The following is a 13,763-nucleotide window of genomic DNA, read 5'->3' as shown; positions in this document are numbered from 1 at the left end:
GTAGATGTGTGACCTACAGTGTTAGCATCTGTGGCGTTAGGGTTTAAACGATAGAAGAGCGTGTTTGTAGACGTGTGACCTACAGCGTTAGCATCTGTGGCGTTAGGGTTTAAACGATAGAAGAGTGTGTTTGTAGATGTGTGACCTACAGCGTTAGCATCTGTGGCGTTAGGGTTTAAACGATAGAAGAGCGTGTTTGTAGACGTGTGACCTACAGCGTTAGCGTCTGTGGCGTTAGGGTTTAAACGATAGAAGAGCGTGTTTGTAGATGTGTGACCTACAGCGTTAGCATCTGTGGCGTTAGGGTTTAAACGACAGAAGAGCGTGTTTGTAGACGTGTGACCTACAGCGTTAGCATCTGTGGCGTTAGGGTTTAAACGACAGAAGAGCGTGTTTGTAGACGTGTGACCTACAGCGTTAGCATCTGTGGCGTTAGGGTTTAAACGATAGAAGAGCGTGTTTGTAGACGTGTGACCTACAGCGTTAGCATCTGTGGCGTTAGGGTTTAAACGATAGAAGAGCGTGTTTGTAGACGTGTGACCTACAGCGTTAGCATCTGTGGCGTTAGGGTTTAAACGATAGAAGAGCGTGTTTGTAGACGTGTGACCTACAGCGTTAGCATCTGTGGCGTTAGGGTTTAAACGATAGAAGAGCGTGTTTGTAGATGTGTGACCTACAGCGTTAGCATCTGTGGCGTTAGGGTTTAAACGACAGAAGAGCGTGTTTGTAGAAGTGTGACCTACAGCGTTAGCATCTGTGGCGTTAGGGTTTAAACGATAGAAGAGCGTGTTTGTAGACGTGTGACCTACAGCGTTAGCATCTGTGGCGTTAGGGTTTAAACGATAGAAGAGCGTGTTTGTAGACGTGTGACCTACAGCGTTAGCATCTGGCGTTAGCGGCTGGCGTTAGGGTTTAAACGATAGAAGAGCGTGTTTGTAGACGTGTGACCTACAGCGTTAGCATCTGTGGCGTTAGGGTTTAAACGATAGAAGAGCGTGTTTGTAGATGTGTGACCTACAGTGTTAGCATCTGTGGCGTTAGGGTTTAAACGATAGAAGAGCGTGTTTGTAGATGTGTGACCTACAGCGTTAGCATCTGTGGCGTTAGGGTTTAAACGATAGAAGAGCGTGTTTGTAGATGTGTGACCTACAGCGTTAGCATCTGTGGCGTTAGGGTTTAAACGATAGAAGAGCGTGTTTGTAGACGTGTGACCTACAGCGTTAGCATCTGTGGCGTTAGGGTTTAAATGATAGAAGAGAGTGTTTGTAGACGTGTGACCTACAGCGTTAGCATCTGTGGCGTTAGGGTTTAAACGATAGAAGAGCGTGTTTGTAGACGTGTGACCTACAGCGTTAGCATCTGTGGCGTTAGGGTTTAAATGATAGAAGAGAGTGTTTGTAAACGTGTGACCTACAGCGTTAGCATCTGTGGTGTTAGGGTTTAAACGATAGAAGAGCGTGTTTGTAGACGTGTGACCTACAGCGTTAGCATCTGTGGCGTTAGGGTTTAAATGATAGAAGAGAGTGTTTGTAGACGTGTGACCTACAGCGTTAGCGTCTGTGGCGTTAGGGTTTAAACGATAGAAGAGCGTGTTTGTAGACGTGTGACCTACAGCGTTAGCATCTGGCGTTAGCGGCTGGCGTTAGGGTTTAAACGATAGAAGAGCGTGTTTGTAGACGTGTGACCTACAGCGTTAGCGGCTGGCGTTAGCGGCTGGCGTTAGGGTTTAAACGATAGAAGAGCGTGTTTGTAGACGTGTGACCTACAGCGTTAGCGGCTTTCACACAGCTCAAGACCTGGTGAAGAGGCGGAGCTAAAAGTCTGACGCGGTTTGTTTGTTCTGTAGTTGTTTTACCACCTCCAGAGGGAGAGGGTCTTCTTAGAACCCAGAGCTCGGTTCTACGCAGCTGAAATCGCCAGCGCCCTGGGCTACCTGCACGCGCTGCACATCGTCTACAGGTGAGCGCTTTGGATACGCCCACTCCGGACACGCCCACAATGTTTACATCATCACCAAATATGACAAACCCCAGCGGTTTAGAGTCAGTGAAAGCCTCAGACTCTAAAGTGACACAGTTAACACTGCATTTCACTGCATTTAACACTTAACACTGCATCTAACACGGCATTTAACACTTAACACTACATTTAACACTGCATCTAACACTGCATCTAACACTGCATTCAACACTTAACACTACATTTAACACTGCATTTAACACTGCATCTAACACTGCATCTAACACTGCATTCAACACTTAACACTACATTTAACACTGCATCTAACACTGCATCTAACACTGCATTCAACACTTAACACTACATTTAACACTGCATTTAACACTGCATCTAACACTGCATCTAACACTGCATTCAACACTTAACACTGCTTTTAACACTGCATTTAACACTGCATTTAACACTGCATCTAACACTGCATCTAACACTGCATCTAACACGGCATTTAACACTTAACACTGCATTTCACTGCATTTAACATCTAACACTGCATCTAACACTGCATCTAACACTGCATCTAACACGGCATTTAACACTTAACACTGCTTTTAACACTGCATTTAACACTGCATTTAACACTGCATCTAACACTGCATCTAACACTGCATCTAACACTGCATCTAACACGGCATTTAACACTTAACACTGCATCTAACACTGCATTCAACACTTAACACTGCATCTAACACTGCATCTAACACTGCATCTAACACGGCATTTAACACTTAACACTGCATTTAACACTTAACACTGCACTTAACACTGCATCTAACACTGAATTTAACACTTAACACTGCATCTAACACTGCATTTAACACTTAACACTGCATTCAACACTTAACACTGCATCTAACACTTAACACTGCATCTAACACTGCATTTAACACTTAACACTGCATTCAACACTTAACACTGTATCTAACACTTAACACTGCATTTAACACTTAACACTGCATTTAACACTTAACACTGCATTTAACACTTAACACTGCATCTAACACTGCATTTAACACTTAACACTGCATTCAACACTTAACACTGCATCTAACACTTAACACTGCATCTAACACTGCATTTAACACTTAACACTGCATTCAACACTTAACACTGTATCTAACACTTAACACTGCATTTAACACTTAACACTGCATTTAACACTTAACACTGCATTTAACACTTAACACTGCATCTAACACTGCATTTAACACTTAACACTGCATTTAACACTTAACACTGCATCTAACACTGCATTCAACACTTAACACTGTATCTAACACTTAACACTGCATTTAACACTTAACACTGCATTTAACACTTAACACTGCATTTAACACTTAACACTGCATCTAACACTGCATTTAACACTTAACACTGCATTTAACACTTAACACTGCATCTAACACTGCATTTAACACTTAACACTACATTTCACTGCATTTATAAAGGCTAAATCCGGATTCGTTGGATTTACTGGACAAATATTACAGAAGTTTAACATTTCATCAAGTCCAATTTTGAGGCAATATAACAATATTTATCGATCTTCAAACTCTCTGGACCTTTTCTCTTTTATGTCTGATAAATATCTAAAAGTATTAACAGGATTAGAGCTCAGCTCTGTAGTTCTGTAGTTCTGACACAGGATGTGGCCTAAGAGCGCCCCCTGGTGGACTTCCACAGGCATAACAGGTCTAAACACTGGCTCAACAATCCAAATGTGTTTGAGCTCATGTTTTATTCATTCAGTCACAACAATAAAAATACATTAAGACAATAAGTATTCAAACAAAAAACGAGCAATTTGACCTGGTTTAGTCCTGGTTTAGATCTGGTTTAGATCTGGTTTAGATCTGGTTTAGTCCTGGTTTAGATCTGGTTTAGTCCTGGTTTAGTCCTGGTTTAGACCTGGTTTAGACCTGGTTTAGTCCTGGTTTAGACCTGGTTTAGACCTGGTTTAGTCCTGGTTTAGACCTGGTTTAGACCTGGTTTAGACCTGGTTTAGTCCTGGTTTAGATCTGGTTTAGTCCTGGTTTAGATCTGGTTTAGTCCTGGTTTAGTCCTGGTTTAGACCTGGTTTAGTCCTGGTTTAGACCTGGTTTAGACCTGGTTTAGACCTGGTTTAGACCTGGTTTAGACCTGGTTTAGACCTGGTTTAGACCTGGTTTAGAACACTAAACACGTCCATCGCTCGGTTATGATTGCATTTTATTTTGGCGGGGCAGAGACCTGAAGCCGGAGAACATCCTGCTGGACTCTGAGGGACACATCGTTCTGACCGACTTCGGCCTGTGCAAAGAAGGACTGGAGTCCAACGGGACCACCAGCACCTTCTGCGGGACCCCCGAGGTGAGGAGCCGGCCCCAGAGCCTCTCTATGTAACGCTGGATGAACGCTGAATGTCTCTCTCTCTCGCTGTGCTCAGTACTTGGCTCCGGAGGTCCTTCAGAAGCAGGCGTACGATCGCACGGTGGACTGGTGGTGCCTGGGCTCCGTGCTCTATGAGATGCTCTACGGCCTGGTGAGCCACGCCCTCTGCCGCTTTAAGCTCCGCCCTCTCTCATCGCTCTTCTCCTCCTTAACTCCGCCCTCTCTCATCGCTCTTCTCCTCCTTAACTCCGCCCTCTCTCATCGCTCTTCTCCTCCTTAACTCCGCCCTCTCTCATCGCTCTTCTCCTCCTTAACTCCGCCCTCTCTCATCGCTCTTCTCCTCCTTAACTCCGCCCTCTCTCACCGCTCTTCTCCTCCTTAACTCCGCCCTCTCTCATCGCTCTTCTCCTCCTTAACTCCGCCCTCTCTCACCGCTCTTCTCCTCCTTAACTCCGCCCTCTCTCACCGCTCTTCTCCTCCTTAACTCCGCCCTCTCTCATCGCTCTTCTCCTCCTTAACTCCGCCCTCTCTCATCGCTCTTCTCCTCCTTAACTCCGCCCTCTCTCATCGCTCTTCTCCTCCTTAACTCCGCCCTCTCTCATCGCTCTTCTCCTCCTTAACTCCGCCCTCTCTCATCGCTCTTCTCCTCCTTAACTCCGCCCTCTCTCACCGCTCTTCTCCTCCTTAACTCCGCCCTCTCTCATCGCTCTTCTCCTCCTTAACTCCGCCCTCTCTCATCGCTCTTCTCCTCCTTAACTCCGCCCTCTCTCATCGCTCTTCTCCTCCTTAACTCCGCCCTCTCTCATCGCTCTTCTCCTCCTTAACTCCGCCCTCTCTCATCGCTCTTCTCCTCCTTAACTCCGCCCTCTCTCACCGCTCTTCTCCTCCTTAACTCCGCCCTCTCTCACCGCTCTTCTCCTCCTTAACTCCGCCCTCTCTCACCGCTCTTCTCCTCCTTAACTCCGCCCTCTCACCTCTCTTCTCCTGCTTAACTCCGCCCTCTCACGGCTCTTCTCGTCCATAACTCCGCCCTCTCTCATCGCTCTTCTCCTCCTTAACTCCGCCCTCTCACGGCTCTTCTCCTCCTTAACTCCGCCCTCCTACCTCTCTTCTCCTGCTTAACTCCGCCCTCTCACGGCTCTTCTCGTCCATAACTCCGCCCTCTCTCATCGCTCTTCTCCTCCTTAACTCCGCCCTCTCACCTCTCTTCTCTTCCTTAACTCCGCCCTCTCTTTCAGCCGCCCTTCTACAGTCGGAACACGGCTGAGATGTACGACAACATCCTGCACAAAGCTCCCGTCCTGAAGCCGAACGTGTCCAACTCGGGGCGAGAGCTGCTGGAGGGGCTCCTGCAGAAGGAGCGGTGCCAGCGGCTCGGCCACAAGGACGACTTTGTGAGTCTTTCTGCGGCGTGTTTCTGTGACATGATCTTGACGTGTTTCTGTGACATGATCTTGACGTGTTTCTGTGACATGATCTTGACGTGTTTCTGTGACATGATCTTGACGTGTTTCCGTGACATGATCTTGACGTGTTTCCGTGACATGATCTTGACGTGTTTCTGTGACATGATCTTGACGTGTTTCTGTGACATGATTTTGACGTGTTTCTGTGACATGATCTTGACGTGTTTCCGTGACATGATCTTGACGTGTTTCCGTGACATGATCTTGACGTGTTTCCGTGACATGATCTTGACGTGTTTCCGTGACATGATCTTGACGTGTTTCCGTGACATGATCTTGACGTGTTTCTTTGACATGATCTTGACGTGTTTCTGTGACATGATCTTGACGTGTTTCCGTGACATGATCTTGACGTGTTTCCGTGACATGATCTTGACGTGTTTCTGTGACATGATCTTGACGTGTTTCCGTGACATGATCTTGACGTGTTTCCGTGACATGATCTTGACGTGTTTCCGTGACATGATCTTGACGTGTTTCCGTGACATGATCTTGACGTGCTTCCGTGACATGATCTTGACGTGTTTCTGTGACATGATCTTGACGTGTTTCTGTGACATGATCTTGACGTGTTTCTGTGACATGATCTTGACGCGTTTCTGTGACATGATCTTGACGCGTTTCTGTGACATGATCTTGACGTGTTTCTGTGACATGATCTTGACGTGTTTCCGTGACATGATCTTGACGTGTTTCCGTGACATGATCTTGACGTGTTTCCGTGACATGATCTTGACGTGTTTCTGTGACATGATCTTGACGCGTTTCTGTGACATGATCTTGACGCGTTTCTGTGACATGATCTTGACGCGTTTCTGTGACATGATCTTGACGCGTTTCCGTGACATGATCTTGACGTGTTTCCGTGACATGATCTTGACGTGTTTCCGTGACATGATCTTGACGTGTTTCTTTGACATGATCTTGACGTGTTTCTGTGACATGATCTTGACGTGTTTCCGTGACATGATCTTGACGTGTTTCCGTGACATGATCTTGACGTGTTTCTGTGACATGATCTTGACGTGTTTCAGTGACATGATCTTGACGTGTTTCCGTGACATGATCTTGACGTGTTTCCGTGACATGATCTTGACGTGTTTCCGTGACATGATCTTGACGTGTTTCCGTGACATGATCTTGACGTGTTTCCGTGACATGATCTTGACGTGTTTCTGTGACATGATCTTGACGCGTTTCTGTGACATGATCTTGACGCGTTTCTGTGACATGATCTTGACGCGTTTCTGTGACATGATCTTGACGTGTTTCCGTGACATGATCTTGACGTGTTTCCGTGACATGATCTTGACGCGTTTCTGTGACATGATCTTGACGCGTTTCTGTGACATGATCTTGACGCGTTTCCGTGACATGATCTTGACGTGTTTCCGTGACATGATCTTGACGTGTTTCTGTGACATGATCTTGACGCGTTTCTGTGACATGATCTTGACGCGTTTCTGTGACATGATCTTGACGTGTTTCCGTGACATGATCTTGACGTGTTTCCGTGACATGATCTTGACGCGTTTCCGTGACATGATCTTGACGCGTTTCTGTGACATGATCTTGACGCGTTTCTGTGACATGATCTTGACGTGTTTCCGTGACATGATCTTGACGTGTTTCCGTGACATGATCTTGACGTGTTTCCGTGACATGATCTTGACGTGTTTCCGTGACATGATCTTGACGTGTTTCCGTGACATGATCTTGACGTGTTTCCGTGACATGATCTTGACGTGTTTCCGTGACATGATCTTGACGTGTTTCCGTGACATGATCTTGACGTGTTTCTGTGACATGATCTTGACGTGTTTCTGTGACATGATCTTGACGTGTTTCCGTGACATGATCTTGACGTGTTTCCGTGACATGATCTTGACGTGTTTCTGTGACATGATCTTGACGTGTTTCCGTGACATGATCTTGACGTGTTTCCGTGACATGATCTTGACGTGTTTCCGTGACATGATCTTGACGTGTTTCTGTGACATGATCTTGACGTGTTTCCGTGACATGATCTTGACGTGTTTCCGTGACATGATCTTGACGTGTTTCTGTGACATGATCTTGACGTGTTTCCGTGACATGATCTTGACGTGTTTCCGTGACATGATCTTGACGTGTTTCCGTGACATGATCTTGACGTGTTTCTCTGCCTCTGCAGCTGGAGCTTCGGTATCACTCCTTCTTTTCGCCCATAAACTGGGACGACCTCATGGCCAAAAAGGTCACGCCTCCGTTCGTTCCGTCAGTGGTGAGTTCATTGTTCACGCGACACGTTTATTGCACGTGTGTGTTTTAGTTTGCACGTTCTCTCTGACACTGGGACTGCAGGAACTCCACAGGGCTGTGTACTTTCCCCTCTGCTCTTCTCCATGTACACAAACAACTGCACCTCCAGCCACGACTCCGCCCTCACCTCCAGCCACGACTCCGCCCTCACCTCCAGCCACGACTCCGCCCTCACCTCCTCCAGCCACGACTCCGCCCTCACCTCCAGACACGACTCCGCCCTCACCTCCAGCCACGACTCCGCCCTCACCTCCAGCCACGACTCCGCCCTCACCTCCAGCCACGACTCCGCCCTCACCTCCTCCAGCCACGACTCCGCCCTCACCTCCTCCAGCCACGACTCCGCCCTCACCTCCTCCAGCCACGACTCCGCCCTCACCTCCAGCCACGACTCCGCCCTCACCTCCTCCAGCCACGACTCCGCCCTCACCTCCAGCCACGACTCCGCCCTCACCTCCAGCCACGACTCCGCCCTCACACCTCCAGACACGACTCCGCCCTCACCTCCAGCCACGACTCCGCCCTCACCTCCAACCACGACTCCGCCCTCACACCTCCAGACACGACTCCGCCCTCACCTCCAACCACGACTCCGCCCTCACACCTCCAGACACGACTCCGCCCTCACACCTCCAGACACGACTCCGCCCTCACCTCCAGCCACGACTCCGCCCTCACCTCCAACCACGGCTCCGCCCTCACACCTCCAGACACGACTCCGCCCTCACCTCCAACCACGACTCCGCCCTCACACCTCCAGACACGACTCCGCCCTCACACCTCCAGACACGACTCCGCCCTCACCTCCAACCACGACTCCGCCCTCACACCTCCAGACACGACTCCGCCCTCACACCTCCAGCCACGACTCCGCCCTCACCTCCAGCCACGACTCCGCCCTCACACCTCCAGACACGACTCCGCCCTCACCTCCAGCCACGACTCCGCCCTCACCTCCTCCAGCCACGACTCCGCCCTCACCTCCAGCCACGACTCCGCCCTCACACCTCCAGACACGACTCCGCCCTCACACCTCCAGACACGACTCCGCCCTCACCTCCAGCCACGACTCCGCCCTCACCTCCAACCACGACTCCGCCCTCACACCTCCAGACACGACTCCGCCCTCACCTCCAACCACGACTCCGCCCTCACACCTCCAGACACGACTCCGCCCTCACACCTCCAGACACGACTCCGCCCTCACACCTCCAGACACGACTCCGCCCTCACCTCCAGCCACGACTCCGCCCTCACCTCCAACCACGGCTCCGCCCTCACACCTCCAGACACGACTCCGCCCTCACCTCCAACCACGACTCCGCCCTCACACCTCCAGACACGACTCCGCCCTCACACCTCCAGACACGACTCCGCCCTCACACCTCCAACCACGACTCCGCCCTCACACCTCCAGACACGACTCCGCCCTCACACCTCCAGCCACGACTCCGCCCTCACCTCCAGCCACGACTCCGCCCTCACACCTCCAGACACGACTCCGCCCTCACCTCCAGCCACGACTCCGCCCTCACCTCCTCCAGCCACGACTCCGCCCTCACCTCCTCCAGCCACGACTCCGCCCTCACCTCCAGCCACGACTCCGCCCTCACCTCCTCCAGCCACGACTCCGCCCTCACCTCCAGCCACGACTCCGCCCTCACACCTCCAGACACGACTCCGCCCTCACCTCCAGCCACGACTCTGCCCTCACCTCCTCCAGCCACGACTCCGCCCTTACCTCCAGCCACGACTCCGCCCTCACACCTCCAGACACGACTCCGCCCTCACCTCCAGCCACGACTCCGCCCTCACCTCCAACCACGACTCCGCCCTCACACCTCCAGACACGACTCCGCCCTCACCTCCAACCACGACTCCGCCCTCACACCTCCAGACACGACTCCGCCCTCACACCTCCAGACACGACTCCGCCCTCACCTCCAGCCACGACTCCGCCCTCACCTCCAACCACGACTCCGCCCTCACACCTCCAGACACGACTCCGCCCTCACCTCCAACCACGACTCCGCCCTCACACCTCCAGACACGACTCCGCCCTCACACCTCCAGACACGACTCCGCCCTCACCTCCAACCACGACTCCGCCCTCACACCTCCAGACACGACTCCGCCCTCACACCTCCAGCCACGACTCCGCCCTCACCTCCAGCCACGACTCCGCCCTCACACCTCCAGACACGACTCCGCCCTCACCTCCAGCCACGACTCCGCCCTCACACCTCCAGACACGACTCCGCCCTCACCTCCAACCACGACTCCGCCCTCACACCTCCAGACACGACTCCGCCCTCACACCTCCAGACACGACTCCGCCCTCACCTCCAGCCACGACTCCGCCCTCACCTCCTCCAGCCACGACTCCGCCCTCACCTCCAGACACGACTCCGCCCTCACCTCCAGCCACGACTCCGCCCTCACCTCCTCCAGCCACGACTCCGCCCTCACACCTCCAGCCACGACTCCGCCCTCACACCTCCAGACACGACTCCGCCCTCACCTCCAGCCACGACTCTGCCTTCACCTCCTCCAGCCACGACTCCGCCCTCACCTCCAGCCACGACTCCGCCCTCACACCTCCAGACACGACTCCGCCCTCACCTCCAGCCACGACTCCGCCCTCACCTCCAACCACGACTCCGCCCTCACCTCCAACCACGACTCCGCCCTCACACCTCCAGACACGACTCCGCCCTCACACCTCCAGACACGACTCCGCCCTCACACCTCCAGACACGACTCCGCCCTCACCTCCAGCCACGACTCCGCCCTCACACCTCCAGCCACGACTCCGCCCTCACCTCTAGCCACGACTCCGCCCTCACCTCCAGCCATGACTCCGCCCACATCAGACTGACTTTACACCACATGTGCAGCTCTTGTACTTTTATTACAGATTACACTTCTAATGCTCCTTTCTTCTCTCTCTTCTGTCTCTTCTGTCTCTTGTCTCTTGTCTCTTTTGTCTCTCTTATCTCTCTCTTGTCTCTTCTGTCTCTTGTCTCGTCTGTCTCTCTCTTGTCTCGTCTGTCTCTCTCTTGTCTCTTCTGTCTCTCTCTTCTCTTTATTGTCTCTTTTGTCTCTCTCGTGTCTCTTGTGTCTTATGTCTCTTGTTTCTCTCATCTCTCTCATGTCTCTCGTGTCTCATGTCTCTTTTGTCTATCTTATCTCTCTTGTCTCTTCTGTCTCTTGTCTCTTTTGTCTCTCTCTTTTCTCGTCTGTCTCTCTCGTCTCTTCCATCTCTTGTCTCTCTTGTCTCTGCTGTCTCTCTCCTCTTTATTGTCTCTTTTGTCTCTCTCGTGTCTCTTGTGTCTCATGTCTCACGTCTCTTGTGTCTCTCTTGTCTCTCGTCTCTCTCATGTCTCTCGTGTCTCATTTCTCTCGTGTCTCTCATGTCTCTCTCTTGCCTCTCGTGTCTCATGTCTCTCTCTTCTCTCTCATGTCTCTCGTGTCTCATGTTTCTCTCGTGTCTCTCATGTCTCTCTCTTGTCTCTCGTGTCTCATGTCTCTCTTGTTTCTCTCATGTCTCTCTCTTCTCTCTCTTGTCTCTTGTGTCTCTCGTGTCTCATGTCTCTCTTGTCTCTTCTGTCTCTTGTGTCTCGTGTCTCTCTTGTCTCTCATGTCTCTCGTGTCTCATGTCTCTCTCTTGTCTCTCGTGCCTCATGTCTCTCTCTCATGTCTCTCTTGTCTCATGTCCCTCTTGTCTCTCTCTTGTCTCTCGTGTCTCATGTCTCTCTCTTCTCTCTCTTGTCTCTTGTGTCTCATGTCTCTCTCTCATGTCTCTCGTGCCTCATGTCTCTCTCTCATGTCTCTCTTGTCTCATGTCCCTCTTGTCTCTCGTGTCTCATGTCTCTCTCTTCTCTCTCTTGTCTCTCGTGTCTCATGTCTCTCTCTTCTCTCTCTTGTCTCTTGTGTCTCATGTCTCTCGTTCCTCATGTCTCTCTCATGTCTCTCGTGTCTCATGTTTCTCTTGTCTCTCTCATGTCTCTCTTGTCTCATGTCTCTCTCTTCTCTCTCATGTCTCTCGTGTCTCATGTCTCTCTCTTCTCTCTCATGTCTCTCGTGTCTCATGTCTCTCTCTTCTCTCTCATGTCTCTCGTGTCTCATGTCTCTCTCTTCTCTCTCTTGTCTCTCGTGTCTCACGTCTCTCTCTCATGTCTCTCGTGCCTCATGTCTCTCGTCTCTCTCATGTCTCTCTTGTCTCATGTCTCTCTCTTGTCTCTCGTGTCTCATGTCTCTCTCTTCTCTCTCATGTCTCTCGTGTCTCATGTTTCTCTTGTTTCTCTCATGTCTCTCTATTCTCTCTCTTGTCTCTTGTGTCTCTCGTGTCTCATGTCTCTCTTGTCTCTTCTGTCTCTTGTGTCTCGTGTCTCTCATGTCTCTCGTGTCTCATGTCTCTCTCTTGTCTCTTCTGTCTCTCTTGTCTCTCGTGCCTCATGTCTCTCTCTCATGTCTCTCTTGTCTCATGTCCCTCTTGTCTCTCTCTTGTCTCTCGTGTCTCATGTCTCTCTATTCTCTCTCTTGTCTCTTGTGTCTCTCGTGTCTCATGTCTCTCTTGTCTCTTCTGTCTCTTGTGTCTCGTGTCTCTCATGTCTCTTGTGTCTCATGTCTCTCTCTTGTCTCTTCTGTCTCTCTTGTCTCTCGTGCCTCATGTCTCTCTCTCATGTTTCTCTTGTCTCTTCTGTCTCTTGTGTCTCGTGTCTCATGTCTCTTGTGTCTCATGTCTCTCTCTTGTCTCTTCTGTCTCTCTTGTCTCTCGTGCCTCATGTCTCTCTCTCATGTCTCTCTTGTCTCATGTCCCTCTTGTCTCTCGTGTCTCATGTCTCTCTCTTCTCTCTCTTGTCTCTTGTGTCTCATGTCTCTCTCTCATGTCTCTCGTTCCTCATGTCTCTCTCATGTCTCTCGTGTCTCATGTTTCTCTTGTCTCTCTCATGTCTCTCTTGTCTCATGTCTCTCTCTTCTCTCTCATGTCTCTCGTGTCTCATGTCTCTCTCTTCTCTCTCATGTCTCTCGTGTCTCATGTCTCTCTCTTCTCTCTCATGTCTCTCGTGTCTCATGTCTCTCTCTTCTCTCTCTTGTCTCTCGTGTCTCACGTCTCTCTCATGTCTCTCGTGCCTCATGTCTCTCTTGTCTCTCTCATGTCTCTCTTGTCTCATGTCTCTCTCTTGTCTCTCGTGTCTCATGTCTCTTGTGTCTCCAGACGGGCCCCACAGACCTGCGACACTTTGACCCTGAGTTCACTCACCTGCCGGTGTCTTCGTCTCTTTGCTCCGACACGATGCACATGACGAGCAGCTTGAAGGAGGCGGCCGGGGCCTTTCCGGGCTTTTCCTACGGCCCGCCCGAGGAGCACACCTTCCAGCACTCGGAGTTCATCTAAAAACACCAAGAGTTCATCTAAAAACACCAAGAGTTCATCTAAAAACACTTGGAGTTCATCTAAAAACACTTGGAGTTCATCTAAAAACACTTGGAGTTCATCTAAAAACACTTGGAGTTCATCTAAAAACACTTGGAGTTCATCTAAAAACACTTGGAGTTCATCTAAAAACACTTGGAGTTCATCTAAAAACACTTGGAGTTCATCTA

The 13,763-nt window shown here is 50.6% G+C and overlaps 1 protein-coding gene across 1 annotated transcript in view; it reads left to right on the top strand.

The window, feature by feature from the left end:
- The window catches only part of LOC140366857 (serine/threonine-protein kinase Sgk1), a 35,310-nt gene extending 21,753 nt beyond the window's left edge, over positions 1-13,557 (top strand). The window contains exons 8-13 of the mRNA XM_072453043.1: positions 1,847-1,959; positions 4,242-4,365; positions 4,442-4,537; positions 5,625-5,780; positions 8,026-8,115; positions 13,375-13,557. Coding sequence (XP_072309144.1) covers positions 1,847-1,959; positions 4,242-4,365; positions 4,442-4,537; positions 5,625-5,780; positions 8,026-8,115; positions 13,375-13,554 — 759 coding nt within the window. The 3' untranslated portion in view covers positions 13,555-13,557. The remainder of the gene's footprint in view (positions 1-1,846; positions 1,960-4,241; positions 4,366-4,441; positions 4,538-5,624; positions 5,781-8,025; positions 8,116-13,374) is intronic.
- The last annotated feature ends 206 nt before the right edge of the window (positions 13,558-13,763 follow it).

The sequence above is a fragment of the Eucyclogobius newberryi genome, unplaced genomic scaffold, assembly GCF_026437365.1.
Source record: "Eucyclogobius newberryi isolate DKJ021-1_F unplaced genomic scaffold, fEucNew1.0.hap1 SCAF_197, whole genome shotgun sequence".
In the NCBI taxonomy this organism is placed as follows: Eukaryota; Metazoa; Chordata; class Actinopteri; order Gobiiformes; family Gobiidae; genus Eucyclogobius; species Eucyclogobius newberryi.
The sequence above is the reverse complement of the archived record's forward strand: the minus strand, read 5'-3'. Positions and strand labels throughout refer to the sequence as shown.